Source organism: Eptesicus fuscus, chromosome 7, assembly GCF_027574615.1.
Source record: "Eptesicus fuscus isolate TK198812 chromosome 7, DD_ASM_mEF_20220401, whole genome shotgun sequence".
Taxonomy (NCBI): Eukaryota; Metazoa; Chordata; class Mammalia; order Chiroptera; family Vespertilionidae; genus Eptesicus; species Eptesicus fuscus.
Genome location: NC_072479.1, coordinates 105,832,366 through 105,850,000, shown reverse-complemented (window position 1 = coordinate 105,850,000; position 17,635 = coordinate 105,832,366). Strand labels below are relative to the sequence as shown.

Genomic DNA, 17,635 nt, shown 5'->3' with positions numbered 1-17,635 from the left:
TGTGTGTGTGTGTGTGTATGTGTGTGTGTGTGTGTGAGTGTGTGTGCACGTGCCGTGTGGTCCCCGCCCGGCGGCAGCAGCGGCTGTGAGATGCCAGGCGGGAGGTTTGCTGGAGGAGGGCTGAGCTCCTGGTGCCGCGCAGGAGTGGGCAGGACACAGTTCTGGGCCGCCCGGCATCCTCTCGCAGTGGCCCAGCGACCTTCGGAGCCTCAGGCTCCTCCTCTGTGAAATGGGTCCAGCCCGAGAGCATCTCAGGTGACGGCAAGGACGTTCCTGCTCAGGGTCGATGCCCGTGCTTCTCCTCACCCCCTTCCTCCCCACGCTCCCTGCTCCGAACCGTCTCAGCCCAACGGAGGTGGCTGCAGTCTGTGGACTCGCTCGCTCGCTCGCTCCTTCTGCCGTGAGGGAAAAGGAAGCTTGACAGGAAATGGCCATGATGGACCCCAGAGCGCCTCTCGCCTGGGCAGGAACGCCGAGGCTGGGCGAGGGCAGCGAGGTCTAGGCCAGGCCTGGCCGAACCAGGGAGAGCCTGGGTTTCCACGCTCCGTCCCGTCTCGGCTGTGGGCGATGGGGGGATTGCCACACAAAGGGAGCCCTGGGGGGCGTGGCTGGGAGCTGGTCCCCGGCAGCCCCGGGACCAGGAGCCCGTGGCTGGCTGTGCCGGGTGAGGAGTAACCGGTGCATTTCCATGGCGTGGCCTTCCTGGCCCCCCTTTCAGCTTCCACTCCAGACCCTCAGAAACGCCCCCGGGTGTCCCTGAGCAGACGGAGCCCTTCCCATTCCCTGTTGGGCCCCGGGTGGCGTGGTTTAGGGCCACCTCCCCCACCTCCGAGGGAGCACAGGTGCAGGGCGGGCCTGGCCGGGGGCCTGGGGCCTGGGTCCCGCCTTACGCATCACAGTGCTGGGCACTTAGCATCGCAGCGCCCGGCTTCCTCGTCGCAAACCAGGCTGCTCGCTCCGCGTGGATCAGCCTGGCTTCCCGGCGCCGGCCCGTGCGGGCCTCGGAGAGGTGCTGGGAACAGACCAGGTCTGGGAACAGATCCAAGCACCCCACTTTGGGGAGTGGAAGTGGGGAGCTCAGACCTCTGAGGGTGCTGAGGAGCCTCATTCCAGCCAGGGGCTTCAGGAGGCTGTGTCCCTGAGAGGGCCGACACGACACAGGAAAAGTGGTTAAGAGATGGCACAGGCTCAACTGTGACAGTCCCTCCCTCCCTCCCTCCCTCCCTCCCTCCCACCCTCAATCCCTCCTCCTCTTCCACCCTCCCTTCCTCCTCCCCTCCCTCTTCCCTCCTTCCCTCCCTCCTCCTTCTCTCCTCCCCTCCCTCCCTCCCTCCCTCCCTCCTCCTTCCTTCCTCCCTTCCTCTATCCTTCCCTCCCACCCTCAATCCCTCCTCCTCTTCCTCCCTCCCTCCCTCCCTCCCTCTCTCCCTCTTCCCTCTCTCTATCCCTCCTTCACTCCCTCCCTTCCTCCTCCCCTCCCTCCCTCCCTCCCTCCTCCTTCTTTCTTCCCTCTCTCTATCCTTCCCTCCCACCCTCAATCCCTCCTCCTCTTCCACCCTCCCTTCCTCCTCCCCTCCCTCTTCCCTCCTTCCCTCCCTCCTCCTTCTCTCCTTCCCTCCCTCCCTTCCTCCCTCCTCCCTCCCTTCCCCCTCGTCCCCAGTCCCCTATCTCTTCCCCTCTGTCTCCCCCTCTCTTTGGAAGCTTCGGGCAGTAAAGGCCAATTCCTCATCAGATTCCTTCAATGCCTTTGGTCTCAGGGGCAAATAAATGCCCCCCCCCCCCGAATATACAGCTACAGGGAAGGGAGAACGAAGCTGGAGTATTTATTTACTTCTCGCTTTGCAGGAGCGTTTACTCAGAGCCGCACGCGAGCGGAGGGTTTGATTTGATTAGCAAGTCTAAGTGTATTAGCGCAAGACGGAGCGCGATCACAATTAGCCGCTATCACAATTAGCCGTGATTAGCTGTGCTGATGGCTCGGGTGGCAGTGTCGTGACAGATGTGCTTCCTGGTCCGGGTCAGATGGGGGCACTTCACCCTGTGAGGGGCTCGGCTCCCCGAGTCTAACAACTGATTCGTCACCCACCTGCCCTGACCCACCGGTTGTGTGGAGCGACTGTGGTGCCCGGGCAGCGTCCCCGGCAGAGCCTGGGGCTGCCACGGGGACGCCCTGGGTTACCTGGTCGGTGGTGGGCGCCTGGTAACACTGGAAGGTGCTGGCATAGACTCAGGAGACGCTGGGAACCATGTGATTGCGTCTTTATTTTTATTTATTTATTTATTAAAGTATGTTTTTATTGATTTCAGGGAGGAAGAGAGAGGGAGGAGAGATAGAAACACCAACGATGAGCGAGAATCATTGATGGGCTGCCTCCTGCTCGACCCCCACTGGGGACCAAGCCCGCAACACGGGCATGTGCCCTTGACTGGAATCGAACCCGAGACCCTTCAGTCTGCAGGCCAGTGCCCTATCCACTGAGCCACACCAGCCAGGGCGTGATTGTAAGCTAGTTTATCTCAGCGCGGGTGGTCAGTGACTGAACCAGGAGGGGGTGGGGTGGAAACGCCCAGGCTTCCGGTGGGGCCCGGCGCCGCCCCGCAGGGAGGCCTCGTGCTCCTGTGGGGGTGCACTTGGTCGGAACTAGACAGCCGGGGTCGCTCTCCCACGTGAATGTCCTAAATGCCGCCGAGTCTCCCACTTCGAAGGTCGATTTAAATTACGTGAACTTCATCTCAGTTTTAAGGAGAAAAGTGCTCAGAGCGACTTTGGAAGCCCAGACACGAAACTGGGCGCATCACAGAGGCGCCGGCGATGAGGTTCCCGCAAACGCAGAGCCGGTCGGCGGCGATGGTCCGCGTGGCGTCAGCGGCAGCCCCAGAGGCAGCTCCTCCCGGTCCCTCCCCACCCGAACCGTCAGGGGCTCCTCGGGCTCCGGATCTGGGCCAGGCCTGGCCCCGGCGCTGCAGGTGCCACGGAGCGAGACCGAGGCGGTCTTCCCCACCGCGGCTGTCGGTCAGAGCTGCCCGGGGCCGGGGCGGGTGCACTCCAAACTCGAAGAGTGACTTCACTTCAAGGGATTCTTATTTGGGGGCTGGGAGGGGCGGCCAAGAAAACGTTGAGCTGTGGGCTGTGAAGGGTGCTCCCCGTCCAGGCAGGACCTGGAGTGGGCACCGGCCTCCGTCGGCAGAGCCACAGCGCGGGGACTCGGGGCCCCACCGGACCCTGTTTGGTCCTTGGGGTGACACCCTGGTCCAGAGCCGCCCTGTGGGAGCTGGCGGGGGTTGGGGTGGGGGCGGGGTCAGACAGCCTTCCTGGAAGAGGAAGAGAAGAGTTGATCCACATGTGAGAAGCCGCCCAGCCGACCTATGTCTGACTGGCACCGTGGATGCGGACAGCGCCCAGGGCCGGTGGGCGAGGGGACCCGCCGGAACCCCTGTGGAGCGCTGTGGGCCTGGAGTTGGAGAATTGAGAAACGGTGTGGAGTCACCTGGTAAAGCTGAAGCTAGATACTCGCATCCCGTGACGAGAACCCCGCTTCTGGGTGCGTACCTGCCCTAGAGAAGTCCGGTCACCGGTGGGCCCGGGGACCACAGTCCCGGCCGCCAAAACAGCCCACGTGGCGAGAACCACGGCCCCGCCCCCAGCGGGGAGGGGTGAGCAGGTCCGCCCTGCGCTGTGGCTGTGAAGGGGGTGAGCCCGGCCACGGGCAGGGAACCTTAGGGACGGGGAGTTGAGACAAAAAAGGAAGTTGCAGGATACTTTAATAGGCCTTCGTTTACATAAAGTTCAAAAACATGCGAAACAAAGCCAGGTGTTCTGATAAACATATTTGGTAAACTACAAAGGAAAGGCACGGAATGACACACAAAATTGTCGTTACCTGTAGGTGGGGAGGGGGCAGGCAGCGGTATTTCAAAGCTAAAGTCAGTTTTCTTTTGTTAAGCCGGGTCCTGTGCACACAGATGGTATTGTGATTCTTTTTTTTTAAAATATTTTTTATTGATTTTTTACAGAGAGGAAGGGAGAGGGATAGAGAGTTAGAAACATCAATGAGAGAGAAACATCGATCAGCCGCCTCCTGCACACCCCCCACTGATGTGCCCGCAACCAAGGTACATGCCCTTGACCGGAATCGAACCCGGGACCCTTCAGTCCGCAGGCCGACGCTCTATCCACTGAGCCAAACCGGTCTCGGCTATTGTGATTCTTTAAACGGTACACATGTTATCATTCCTAGTATCGCTTCGGTACAAGACACGCATGCATGTTAAACTGAACATGTGGGGATGGCGTGTCCTGCCTCCCCCCACAGTGAGGCTCTAGGCGTTAGGGCAGGTGGACAGGGCTCAGGGCTGTCCGTGGCCGCACCGCCTCCAGGCACACGGCACCTCCAGAGTGAGCTGTGTAGATGGTGAAGCTCAGGTCATACATTTGCTTTTTTCTAAATTAGCTTTAAAGCCACAGTTTAAAAGTTCCCAGTTAACGAAGATACATTCTGGAAATACAAACTGATCAGCGCCCTCTCCTGGGCAAGGCGGGCGGAGCGCCGGCGTCCCGGTGGGAGGATGGCTGGCCGCGTCGTCAGCACCGCGGACAGCGCCGCGCGGACCCGGCCTTGGTGCAGGCGCCCAGCCTCGCTGCGGGGGGCAGCTGGAGCCCGGAGACCTGGGTCGGACCCTGCCTCTGTGCGGCTTTGGGCAGGTCTCAGGGCCTGGAGCCTCGGTCCCCTCCTGTCCTCCTCGCTTGGGGAGATAAGGCGAGGAAGCTGCTGGGACGGCGCCCGGTCTGTGCTGGGGGCTCCGAGAAGGGCCGTCCTGGTCAGAAAGCTCTTTGTGCTGCTGAGGGGAAGGGCCTTTGCCCAGCCCAGGTGGGTCCGGACGTGTCTCGGTGAAGTGTCCCATTAGCTGGAAGGGTGGCCGAGGGGGCAGGCTGAGCAGGGCAGGGCAGAGGGCACCCTGGCCGACATGGGAGTTCCCCAGGGACAGGAGCCCCACTGTGACCCTGCTAGGCACCTGCCCTTCCCGCTCAGGACCAGCCTCAGGGCCCAGAGGAGTGAGGCCAGGCAGGAGCCGGCCAGCGCTGGGGCCCTGGACCCTCCATCCCTCGAGAGGAAGATGTCTTGATGCACTTTGGGGGGTGGAGAGATGGTGGTGGTGACTTCTGGAAAGTTCTCTTTCCTCGGTGAAATGAGAAGCAAGGCCCTCAGCGGAGCGTGTGGCTGGGGAGCAGGGGGAGGAGGCGGGAGGCGGGCTCATCGGCCAGGAGTGCGCCAGGCTGTGGTCGGCGCTGGAGGAGCAGAAAGGGCTGGAGGGAACATCCCAGGGCGTCTGCCTCTAGGCACCGCGACCCATTTGTTAAATCGCATTTCTTTTTTATTTATTTGTTGAAAGATTGGGCGCTGCGCAGTATTACATGACCTACACTCTCCACACACAGAGAACATTATACCGTTAATTAAAACAAACCGGTTGGCATCTGTATCTCCGCACACCACTCTGGTGTCACTAAACCTAAGTCGCAGGCACGCTCGGCAGCTCTGATTCGACGGTAAGCGCAGCGTGGGGAAGGGTGCCTGTGTTTGAAGAGCTACCCTTCTCCCCCGTCGGGCTCGATGTGACACGCACTGTTCAACGCTGGGCCACGTCTGGGAGCGTTGGCCACGGCCTGGAGGTGACCCGCCGCCGGCACGGTGCTTCTGTCCAGAGCAGTGGCTCCCACTGTGGGGCCCACAGGGAGGGGGGCGATTGGATGTTTAAGGGGGGCAATTCGAGAATGAGTTATTAGCAGTGAACTTTTTGCATTTTTTATGGTTCTGGGGCCCTCATGTACAGCATGTAAATATATATCGTGACATATTTATGTATTTCAGTTCTCTATTATGTTTTGAAACTTTATTTGCTATTTTTTCACATCACTTCCTATTATTATTTTTAACAATTTCTTAGTGATTTCTTCCTCAAGACTTGAACTGTCCTTTCATTCTTTTATTTTTCTCTTTCATGGATGCCATGTTCTTTGGAAGCCTGTTTAGACCAAACTAATGGCCTTTCAAGCTTCCTCCATGTGAATAGGAGTTCACTTTTTGAATAATCCTATATAATAAAAGCCTAACATGCTAAGTGTTTGGTCATCTGGCCATCCATTCAACCAATCAAAGCATAATATGCTAATTATATGCTAAGGTCGCTCAACCGCTTGCTATGACATGCACTGACCACCAGGGGTCAGATGCTCCAACCAGTAGGTTAGCTTGCTGCTGGGGTCTGGCCGATCAGGACTGAGCAAGATGGGCTGGACATGCCCTGGAGCCCTCCTGCGATCCCTCCCCAGATGGCCACCTCCCTTGGCCTGCGCCCTCTCACAATCCGGGCTGAGGGACCCTCCCCACCGAGTGCACAAATTTTGTGCACCAGGCCTCTCGTTAGAATTCTGTGTCACAGGGGGGCATCAGGATGTTAGAGATGCTTAGGTGGGGCACAGCCCAAAAAGGTTGGGAACCACTGCTCTGGAGTTAAAGCTCAGTGTACGTGGTGTGGAGCAGGACCTGGTGCGTGTGGGACATTCGCGTGTGTAGGTTGTGTATGTGTAGATACAAGCGTGGGTCACATCAGGGCTTGTTCATGCAGACCCTGTATCCTTGCACACGTGTGTGCTTGCAGCATCGCACCCCAGCACTCCAGGGCCAAGAATGGAAGACGTTTCACTCCTGTCTGTCTGCAGACCTGCCGTGACCCCAGCCCAGCAAGGAGGAGGGGCCGACCTCCTCCAGGGGCACAAGCCCCGACCCCCACGCTCCAGACTTGGATGGATCGTCAGCGCCCACGACATATGCACCGAGTTTTGTTTCTACCTTTAATTCTACCCGTGGGTCTTCTGCCTCCTCCTGGCTTATTCCTGCTAACCCTTTAAGAACAGTCTTGGCACCTCCTCCTCCGAGAAGTCTTCCCTGACTGTGCAGAGCGAGGCCGGGTCGTCCTCGGCTGGTTGCGCGCCCCCTCCCGTGGGGCCCCCCAGCTCTCCCGGTGCCTCGCCAACGCTGGGAACGCAGCCAATGCTGGACGTTTGTTCGAGGGGCTCACATTGGGGCTCGCCCCTCCCCGCGGTCACTCAGGGGATTCCCCCCCAGTCCTCACTGTGAGAACCTGATGGGGCTCCGGGGGTAAAACCCACGAAACTGTGAGGCCCCCGGGAGTTTCTCACCCAAGCGAGCCCACACTCGGCCTCCGGCGCGCTGGTGACCGCGTGCGCCTTCCTCCCGTGCTGGTTCCCGGCTTCTCTGTGACTCCTGTGGCCACTTGTCCGTCTCTGGGCGCCCCCCCCCCCCCCCCGGTCTGTGCCGAGTTGTCTTCGTGAGGAGCTTCCTGTCGGGGAGCTTCCTGCTTTGGGGGGTCCCAGGGACAGTCAGCCCACGAGGCCCAGGCAGCTTCACGCTCGTGTTTGTTAACCGCGCACTCGAGGGCTTGAGTGCGGCCCGGCGCCCGCCTGCCCCGCACCCGGTGCCCGCCGCCGCGGAGCAGCGTGGGCCGCAAGGGGACGCGCCTCCGTCCACTCGGCCGCCGCAGCCAGTACTACGCTCCCGCTTCTTCGGTTTCCCGTGTCTTCCCTGGAACAAAACGGTGGAAACGCACGGTGGGCCAGAAAGGCCCAGATCTGTAACTCCCTCCGCACTTTCCCGGAGTGAAGGAAGGCGAGGAGAAGGGGCTCCCCTGCCCCCGTTTCATTAACAACATCAAAGCGACGGGGCGGAGCCCATGGGAAGCAGGGCCCCTCAGAAGTGGAGGCGGAGCCGAGAAATGGGAGTCAAACCAGGCCTCCCTCTCAGGACTGTTTTCTGTGTCGCCCCCCCAGGCCCGCGTGGCATCCATTAGGGGCGCCTGAGTGTGAACAAACGCGCCTTTGCTCACTTCAGAGTGGTCAGTGCCGCAGGGGGGCAGCCCCCGGTGAGCCCACGTGACGCCCTCCCCCCATTCCCCCCTCCCTCCCGTGTTCGCCTCTGAGCCTGCGCCCACTCGGCAGCACCCGATGCCGCTGGGCCGGGCCGGCAGAGCAGACCAGAGAGGCGTGGACGTCCTTCGGCACGGGGGGGGGGGGGGGGGGGGGGGGGGCACAGGCTGCCGGCTGGAAAGGCCTCCGAGTTCTTAGCACAACCAGGGCCCACGGCCGGGCATCTCCGCGCAGCTCCAGACGCAGGGCTTGAACTTGGGGAGCAGGGAGTGTGGGGAGGTGCACCCCCAAATAAAGGAATGAAGCCCAGAAGAATGGGATTGACGTGCAGGAGGGAGGGTTCCGGGGAAGGGCGGGCACCTGGCTGTGCAGGGGTTTGTACTCAGTCGGGAGTTCAGGGGCCTTAGCGAGAGGGTCTTCGAACGCCACGCCAGCGGCAGCGCAGGCAGAAGAAGCAGGCGTGGGGGACGGCGACTACTCATGCACCTCGTGGCAGGACCACCGTCTCTTCCCGTTTCCGGTTTCCAAAGAGGACCAAGTGGGTTCCCAAGGTGGGCACCGCTGCCCTGGGCGGCCCAGCAGCAGCCCTGGGGCCCACACCCCGCCTCCCCCCCTCCCCCGAGCATCGGGCCCCCCCAGGGAACTCCCAGTATCTCTGCCATTAAACGACGAGTAAATGAGGTATTGCCGGTCTCACTGACGGTTAGATTCCATTTGGAGCCGTCTCGCTGGGCCGTGATGGGCTGGCGATGACCTCCTCGCCATCCGCTGTCATCCCGCGAGGAGCTGAGTGATGAGGAAGAGGCACGGGGTGAGGAAGTCCCGGCTCCGCGGGTCAGGCATCGCCGTAAACTTGGTGACAGCCTCTCTGTCACGCCTCCTCAGCCCCGCCCCCAGGGACCACGCGGGAACCTGCCTCGTTTCCCGGGGAGCCTGGGTCTCAGGCCACTCTCCGGGCATGTGGGGACTGCTCACCTGCTCGGTGCCGCTCACGCCCTTCCTTGCAGGCTAGTGACGTGGTGCCATGGGGAGAGGGCGCTGTGGCCGAGCCCAGCGGTGCCCACCCGGCACAGACAGGCCGTGCTGCGTGGGTTAGATCAGAGCGGAGGCTCGGGCACTGCCCTCGTCTGCAGTGTCAATAAACCTTCACGTATGTACGTTCTCCCTCAATGGCGCAGCCCCTCTGTGAGCACAGGCCAAGGCTCCCACCTGGTGAAACTGACGCCGAGCGGTTCGGGGACCTTCCTGAGGCATCTGGGGGGGTGGGGAGGCCAGGTGTGGGTTCGGGGGGTGGGGGGCCTGCTGGGCATAAGGGGGTCTGGCATCCAGAAACCCGCCGGAGAAAGAGCGAGGCAGAGACGGGGGTCTCTCCTGCAAAGTGAGCGAGCTCACAGCGAGGGCCTCGAGCTTCGGCTGCGCCTGCTCCCGTGGTCCCCATCCCCCCGCCCCAGGCCTGGGCCATCTTGGTGTCAAGTTCAGAAGACCTTTTCTGGTGACGGTCTGACCATCCGACCCTGGTGGCCCCACCACAGAAGTGGGGAAACTGAGTCAGGAGATGAGGGCGCCGGTCCAGAGGGACTCTGCAGTGGGGGCAGCAGGAGGGTGATTTCCATTCTGCACAGAGGAGGGCACCTGGCACGGTGGGGGCACCCGGCCCTGGTCCCCCGTCCCGAGCTCCCAGTGGTTCCCCCACAGCCGTCACCTCCATCCCCAAGTGCCGCCACCAAATGTCAGGTCCCTCTGTCCTGCGGGACAGACTTCTGGGAGGGAGTGCGTTTATTAAGCGCCTCCTGTGTGCCGGGCCCTGCGGTGGCCAGGACACAGTGCTGCTGCTCCATCCGGCCCCCGTACGTCCGAGGGCCGAGCTGACCCTGCAGGGGACACCGAGCTCCTCCCACAGGACAGGGTCGAGAGGGGGCGGGGTGGTGGGAGCCAGCCCACCCTTGGGTCCCTCCCGCACCCCACCAGCCACCCTCCCCCCGTTTCCTCATCCTCACGGGGGTCCTGAAGTCACCCCAGATCTGAGGGAATCGGCAGGCAGAACCCCCTGCCCTTCCTGTCCACCTCCTTCTCGGCTGGCCGAGCGTTGTCAGGTCAGGTTCACGTCCCAGCCCGGCACAGAGGGGGCGGGGTCCCCGCCTTCCTCACCTCTGCCCCCACGGCCCGGCACAGAGTGGCTGCTCACTAATGGTGCCAACAGGTTAAGAAAACCGTGGGGATTTAGCCATTCTAACGGCTGCCGGCTCAGGGACTCACACTGGAGCCCCGGTCTGCAGGAATGCCCTGCCGCGCGGTCTGGGTGGTGCTTGCTGGGTGTGGACATCTGTCTCCATCCTGGGGCTGCACACTAGCCCTGGGGCTGCCCCTCGGGTCGCTGCCCGCGCCTGGAGGCCTCTCCCGAGCGAGGAGCGTGGGGGCCGTTGGCGGGCACCCGGGCGGGCGTGTGCAGATGTGCGCCTCCCCAGTTAGACCCCAGGGCGCCGAGGCGGGGATGCCCAGGCCAGGCCCGGCGGAGTGCGCATCCCGATGACTATTTCCCGAGGTCCAGAGGGCGGTGGGGAGGCTGACGGCAACACGCCCATCACCGCGTCTGGTCCTGGTCGGTTTGGAAGATGCCTGCCCGGTGGGGCCTCCGGATCCCAGGGCCCAGGCAGTGGCTCCGGGGCCTCCCCCATCTCGGATGTTGGGGAGCACGAAGTGAGGGGAGCAGGTGGTCTGTGGGGACCAGGGGAAGGGCAGGCGCCAACTATTCCATGTTCTCCTGTCGCTCCAGCCCCCAGACCAGAGGGAGGCCCCACCCAGGGTGTTTCCGGGCCTGAGAGGCTCCAGCCCCGGGTCCTCTGTGTGCCCCGCCTCCCTCCCTCTCCAAGGCTTCGAGCTGCACCCTCACCTGTGCGTCCTCCTGCGCCCTCCCCCGCGCTGCACCCTCACCTGTGCGTCCTCCTGCGCCCCCCCTCCCGGGGGCAGCCTGCTCTCTGGCCTGCTAGCAGGGGGCTACCTCCCAGGACCCCCGCCCCATGACTTTGGATAAGCTCTGCAGGCAGATAGAGCCGGGCAATAGGCGGGTGTCTCCCCTTGGGGTTCAGGGGTGCCCCGACGGCCTGGATGGGGGATTCAATAGGGTCCTCATGGGCCCCCAGCCCCCCCAAGGCCAGTTCTCTTTCAGACGTGGCATTTCTCTGTTGAGCTGTGACGTGGCGTGGTAGCTGGTCGTGTGGACGCTGCCACCACACAGCCAGCGTGGCTCCGAAGGCCGGCGTCGGGGGGAGGTTTCCAGCGCGCCCCGCCCCACCCCGCCCCGCCCCGCCCCACGCTGGTTGCCACGCGCTGGCTTCTGCCGCCGCAGGACCACAGCCTGATTCGTGGCCTGAGATGCCGTTGAGTGTGTGTTTCCTACTGAAGAGCATAAATGACCTTCAGGTGAATGGAGCGCTTGGCCACACCGGCTGCTGGAAGGACCTGGTGAATGTCAGCTCAGAGCCACTCCCGTCTCCCAGGTTTCCGATTCGGAACGCCTCCCCTGCACAGGCCTCCGTGGCCCAGGTCAGGGTCACCGGGACCCAGCAGCCGGGCTTCCCCGAGGCGCCCGCCCTCCCAGCTGGGACCGCAATGGGTCCGTGGTGCACACTTGTGAGAGGAGGAGCTGTGGGGGTGACTCAGCGGCTGTGTGCCCAGTGCCCCCCCTCCCCCGCCCCCGGGTGCAGGGAAGGCGGTTCTGCCCGCTCTGGACAGGACAGGGATGCTCAGGTGACCCGCTCCAGCTGGGAACGGGTTGCTCTGGGATGTGCCCGTCACAGCCGTGACACGCATGTGGGCGGGCAGCAATGACAGGCGTGCCTGTCTGGCTTGTCTCATGCACCTGAAACGCCCGCCGCTCCTCTATGGACGAGCCGGGGTCAGTGGAGTGGGCGTGGGAGCCGGCGGAAGGCAGCTGTCAGTCATTCCCGGCCGTGAGCGGTGGGTTCCGTCTGTGAATAATAAGCTGGCTTCACGTGACGGTAAAGTGGTGCTTACATCATATTAATGTTTATTGGCACCGACGAGGTGGGAGCTTGGTGGTTACCTTCGCCCGTGTCACAGGGGCTCCGTCCAGATGCAAGCAGATTGCGGCTGGAGAAGCTGCTCGGCCGCCCCGTGGAGGGACGGAGGCCAGGCCGCGGCGGCTCCTCCCTGTCCTGCGAGGTGCCCGGAGGCCTGGCTGCTGCCCCACCGTCCTCAGCCACTGCCGGGCCCCTGCTGCAGACGGGGTGACTGGGGCAGAGCTGGTGCCACACGCAGCTGGTGCCCGAGCCGTGTGTCCCCGCCATGAGCCGTCCGCGCGCACCTGTCCCCTCGGCACCTCCCAGCGGCCTCGGTGTCTGAGGTCTCCCCGCGGCCCCTGGGGACTCCGCTGAAGCAGGAGAATCTGAAGTTATCTTTGACATTTATGGCCCATTCTTCCCTATTAAAATGCTCAGCGCTGTAAATGCAGTCGCAAGGAGCTCATTCATCTTGACAGAAGGGCGGCCGTAAACTACCCGAGGAATGGCCTCCGAGGTGGCGTCCGGCCTGCCGGCTACGTGTCCTCTCTGCGTGTTAATTCCAGGTCCTGAGGCCGAGGCCCCGCAGGGGAACGCACAGAGGGCGGAAGGTGACGGGCTCTCGGAGGAAGCCCATCCTTCCGAGCGGGAGGCAGAGGGGAGCTGGGCAGCAGCCTCGTTTTTAGCAAATTCCTCTGGCTCTGCCCCAGGGAGTCACCCCGTCTCCCATGCTCCTCCCGCTGCCCGGCCCCAGGGGCACCCACACCCTGGAAGGTGCGCCTTAAAGAGCGTTGGCACCCCGCGCCCCAGCAGCCGTGTGCACGCCGGAGGGCGGCTGAGTGTTGAGAACGAGGTCAAAGCAAAGCTCCTCTTTCCCCACCGACCGCAGGCCCTGCCCTCGCTGCCTGTCCAGCCGCCCCTGCGTCCCCTCCCCCTGCGTCCCCTCCCTCCCCGACTGCATTTCTAAGGCGCAGAGTCGCTGGTGTCCAAGCGCCGACCAGAAGGCAGGCTCAGAGCCGCAGCCTCTGGAGTCAGGAGACGCACGGACACAGCGGGAAAGGAGGACCCAGAGACGGGGCTTGTAGCATTGCCTTCTCACAGGGCTGCGGGCCGGGAAGTCCAAGGTCAAGGTGCCGAGGACCCTCTTCCTGGAGGCTGGAGGGCTGAGGTCGGTGCCGCAGGCCGGGCGGTCCTCGCCGGAGCGGGCGGTGTGTCCCGGCCCGGCCCGCTCAGCAGCGCCCTGTCTTCCAGGCTCTGGGATCCATCACTGCAGTGCCTGTCCCGGGGCCTCAGGTCAGCTCCCTGCAGAGGTTGGCCGGGCAAGGAGTGGCAGTGCTACCTCAGGTAAGCAGCCCGGGGCTGGGCCCGGGGGTCTGTCCGTCTGTCCTGTGGCCGCTGCCCCCAGCCCCTCGGCACGGAGGCTCTGGTGGGCACTGAGCTGGCGGAGCCCCTTCCCTCGCCCGTCTCCGCCCATCCCGCGGAGGCGTTCGGACCAGCACCGGTCGTTCCCAGTGAGGAACTGGCAATGAACTTAGTGGGTGATGAGCAGGATTTTAAAAGATGGAATGAACTGGGCTGGCCTAGAATAGCCGCCCACAGCATTGCTTCTTGAGTGACTCATTTCCGGACCGGGCCTTGCAGGGAGGGGGTTTCTAGTAAACGGGGGCCATGGTTAAAGAGCGCCATCATCCACCTGTCCGTCCGTCCCCCTCCCCCAGGTTAGGCCAAAGACTCTGATTCCAGACAGCCTGCCCGTCACCCCCGGCCGGGACCGGCCACCCAAGCAGCCCCCAACCTTCCAGAAGGCCGCCGTGGTCAGCATCAAGAACCCCAGCCCAGCCCTCCCCACCGCCAACAACACCGTGAGCCATGCGCCAGCGCCCGGCAGCCAGCCCCAGGCCCTCGCCGAGCCGGCCGCCATCACCTCTCCTCTGAGCAGCGCCGGGGTGGCCTACGCCATCATCTCCACGGCCCCCAGCAATGCCGCCGCCATCGCCCCCAGCGCCGCCGTGTCCGTGGTCAGCGACAGCGTCACAGTGCAGCCGCTCCTCTTCAGCGCCGACAACAAGGTGAGGCTGTGCCACGGCAGCTCAGGCGAGCCGCACGCAGGGGGCACCTGCCCAGAGGCGCCCAGGGAACGAGGCCGGGCAGAAGGAAAGACGAGGGCAGAGAGGCCAAGTGGCCGAAGGGATGAATGGGGTACGGATGAGTGATCAGGGGGTGGATCCACGCTGAATGAATGCGGGTACCAATAAATGGGTGTGTGACTGAAAGACTATATGGCTGAGCGAATTAATGCCAGCAAAACAAGAATGCTTGGTCAGTGCGTTAATTACTCCATTCATTGGGGTAACTGACTCGTAGGATGTGGGCAGGAGGGGTGACAGCAGGGAGCCCCATACTGACCATGGCTGTGCTGGTGCAGTTAGGCGGCCAAGGACTTTTTGGACCCAGGTGTCTGAGTGGAAAAACCTGTGATTCTTAGAAAAATCTGATTTAAAACAAAGGAAGATCGTCTCCCCGTTTCCCTCCAAGCGCCGTCTGACTGCTTTTTGAGGCCTTCGGGCCGCGTCGAAGGCGTCATTTCCTGTCTTTGGCCTCTTTTCCTGTTCACAGTTTGGGGTCCGCCAGGCTGCCCCCCTCTTGTTGGTGGCCAGTGTGGCTTCCACTTCCCAGCCTGAAGGTTGGCACTCCCCTTCCTGCCACCATGTCACTGCACGCAGCGTATTTCTGGGGCCCTCCCACCGCGGGACCGTGTCCCCCGGGATTCTAAAAGCCTAAGAGTTGTCAGCGGGCTCTGGTCTGACGCGGTCCCGTGAGGCGGCGTGGACCAGGGCGGCCCGGGCCAGAGCGTGCTGAGCAGCCGCTTGGGGGGTGACGGTCCCAGATTCACCGCAGCCTCTCCAGCATCCATGCTGTCGCTTCAGCACTTTTCCTTTAATCGGTGCAAACAGACACTCGCTGTTGAAAGTTGAGTTATTTGGTTATTATTAAGCTTGAATGTTTTTCCTGTACTTTCCAAGAATTCTGACGCCTGTGTGTCATTTGAGGATATTCTTTGCCCTTCTTTCTACGGGGGATCTTCGTGTTTTTCTCCCCATGAATATAAAAAGGGGCATTATTTTCCACCCAGAGAATGCTGGGATTTTAAACTGTGATATGAAGAAGCCAACGGAAGAGAAGGCATCTTTTCTTCACGATTCACAAGACAGTCGTACCCGCTCTCAGGGGGAAAATGCCAGTTCAAGTTACTCCTGGCTCGGCCCTGAATTCCTTCCCCTGGACCCAAGAAATATAACGATTTCCCCCCATTTCCTGTCCAAAAACAGAAATGAAATAGCTGAGCCACAGATGGGAGCGAGCCACCCAGGGAGGCTGGGCTCAGAAGTCAATTTCAGATTTTCCAGCCTTTGACGCTTGGATCAGACCCAGGGGTCGCCCTGGATCCAGATGGGGGCCGCCTGAAGTGGGGCTGCTCAGGGTGATTCTGTGTGAGGCCTGGAGCCCACCCCCTCCTCCTCCACATGCCCACCCACCCCTGGGCTTGGCAGGCTCCTCAGAGTGAGAAAAACAGCATTATGCCCACCCTCCCGCGCCCTCCTCGGCCAAGTGGGAGCACGTCAGACACAGTGGCCTGGGCCCCAAGGGGCAGGAGGGGCGTGGGTGGCCAGGCCATGCAGCCGGGACAGAGCAGGGAAGTGTCCAGCCCTCTGCTCCCCCGCGGCCTCAGTTTACCTGCATGTGAGTTGGGGATTAACCTCTCCCATCCTCGCTGCCGGAGGTCGGCATTCCCAGGACGCTGAGGGTAGAGGCAGCCTGACCTCCCGAAGCCACCCAGCTGGGACACGGGAGCACAGGACCGAACCCAGGCCCCCGGGTCCTCAGCCAGGCCCCTGCTCCTGCAGACCATCTTCCCGGTGAAGGGGCTGTGGCGGCACACGCCCTGCCAGAGCCTGCAGAGCTGCGGGCAGCCTCCTCCTCCTCCTCGTGATCCTGCCGCTCCAGGGCCTGCGCCCTCTGGGGCCTCACCCAGGCGCACCTTGGACCCCCCAGGTCCCCCTCCCGCTTCCCTCCCTCCCACCTAACCTCCCCCCCCTCAGCACCCCTTCACCCCCCTCCCTGCGCCGTACCTTCCAGGTCATCATCATTCAGCCTCAGGTGCAGACACAACCCGAGAGCAAGGCCGAGTCGCGGCCGCCCACGGAGGAGCCGTCTCAGGGAGCTCAGGCCACCAACAGGAAGGAAGACCGGCCCCCGAGCCAGGAGAACCCCGAGGTGGGTGCCTGGTGTGGGGACTGCGGTCAGGGGTGGGGACGTGCTCACGGGGAGTCAGCTGACAAGCCCACAGCCGCCCGTGCAGAGGGCTCTGAGGGGGGCTCCTGAGCGCGGCTGGGAGCGGTCCCACGGGTCTGGAACCTGCTGCCTGATTTGCACCCCCGGCTGCTCGTTCCCGGGGTGCGGCAGGGGCGAACCCCTCTGTCCCGTCTGTAAAAAGGAGAGGTACGTCTTCCCTCCTGGCGGTGCTGTGGGGAGAAGATGAGTCCAGGCCTGCCAAGCCCCGAACGGTGCCTGGGACGCTGCGGGGTCACCCACCACCCCGAGGCCACAGCCGTGGTCCCTCCGTGTCCACGCGCATCCTTAGGACCCTGCTGCCCTCGGACGGAAGCACGTGGCCCTACAGCAGCCCTGGCTCTGCTCTCTACCCGTGACCAATCACGGCTCTTCTCTCTGCTCTGACCAATCACGGCTCTTCTCTGCTCTGACCAATCACGGCTCTTCTCTCTGCTGTGCCCAATCACGGCTCTTCTCTCTGCTGTGCCCAATCACGGCTCTTCTCTCTGCTGTGATCAATTGCAGCTCTTCTCTCTGTGACCAATCATGGCTCTGCTCTCTGCTGTGACCAATCACGGCTCTTCTCTCTGCCCATGACCAATCACGAGTGCCTGAAGGCGGGCAGAACAGGACTCTTGAGTCCCTGAGAAGTCAACCGCTGCCCATGGCTGGCGCGGCAGGTGCAGGTGTCTCCTGAAGGTGCCCAGAGAACGTTCCAGAAATTGTACATAGCACCCCTTCCCCAACCCTTGCGAGAAGCAGGAAGGAGGACGGGCTCTCACTGCCCCTCCTAATGCGCCACCTGCACCGATGGAGGTGGGAGAGGCAGCGGCTCTGGGTCACAGCAGGTGTCGGCCCTTGTGCTGCTGCTCGCGTCCTGGGCCTTTTCCACGTGCCTGGCCCCCCTTCCTGTCCCTGCCCAACTTCCCTGTACCTCACGTTTACTCCAGACATTGTCTCCTCCAGGCAGCCCTCCCTGACCACCCCGCCCAGCGGGAGAAGAGGCCCTCCGGGCTCGCGGCTCCTTAGGATCGTTTGTATCAGTGTCTTTATTATAAGAAGGCACCTTTGTGCGTTCAGTTATTGGTGAGCATGACGCATGCCAGGCTCTGTGCTGAGGGTGGGGCCCCAGGGTCACTCACCCTGTGGCAGACAGGCACGGCCACGGGACTTGGGTGAACATGCCAGGCGTCACCAGAGAGTGGCACATTCAGACTCTGAGAGGTGCAGGGTGAGGGCTTGGCACACGAGGGGCGTGACCAGCAGGGCCGGGAGGAACAGGCAGGGTCTCAACAGAGGGGCAGGAGGCAAGAGGGATGGCGAGTCAGGCAGAGGGTGC

General features: G+C 62.7%; 1 protein-coding gene across 3 annotated transcripts in view; it reads left to right on the top strand.

The window, feature by feature from the left end:
• The window catches only part of PHF21B (PHD finger protein 21B), a 47,680-nt gene that overhangs the window by 15,439 nt on the left and 14,606 nt on the right, over positions 1-17,635 (top strand). For all 3 annotated transcript variants that reach the window (XR_008556550.1, XM_054718577.1, XM_054718578.1), the window contains exons 3-5: positions 13,216-13,308; positions 13,683-14,033; positions 16,102-16,239. Coding sequence is in view for 2 of the 3 variants with exons in the window: in XM_054718577.1 (XP_054574552.1) it covers positions 13,216-13,308; positions 13,683-14,033; positions 16,102-16,239 (582 nt within the window). In the remaining variant the exon portion in view is untranslated. The remainder of the gene's footprint in view (positions 1-13,215; positions 13,309-13,682; positions 14,034-16,101; positions 16,240-17,635) is intronic.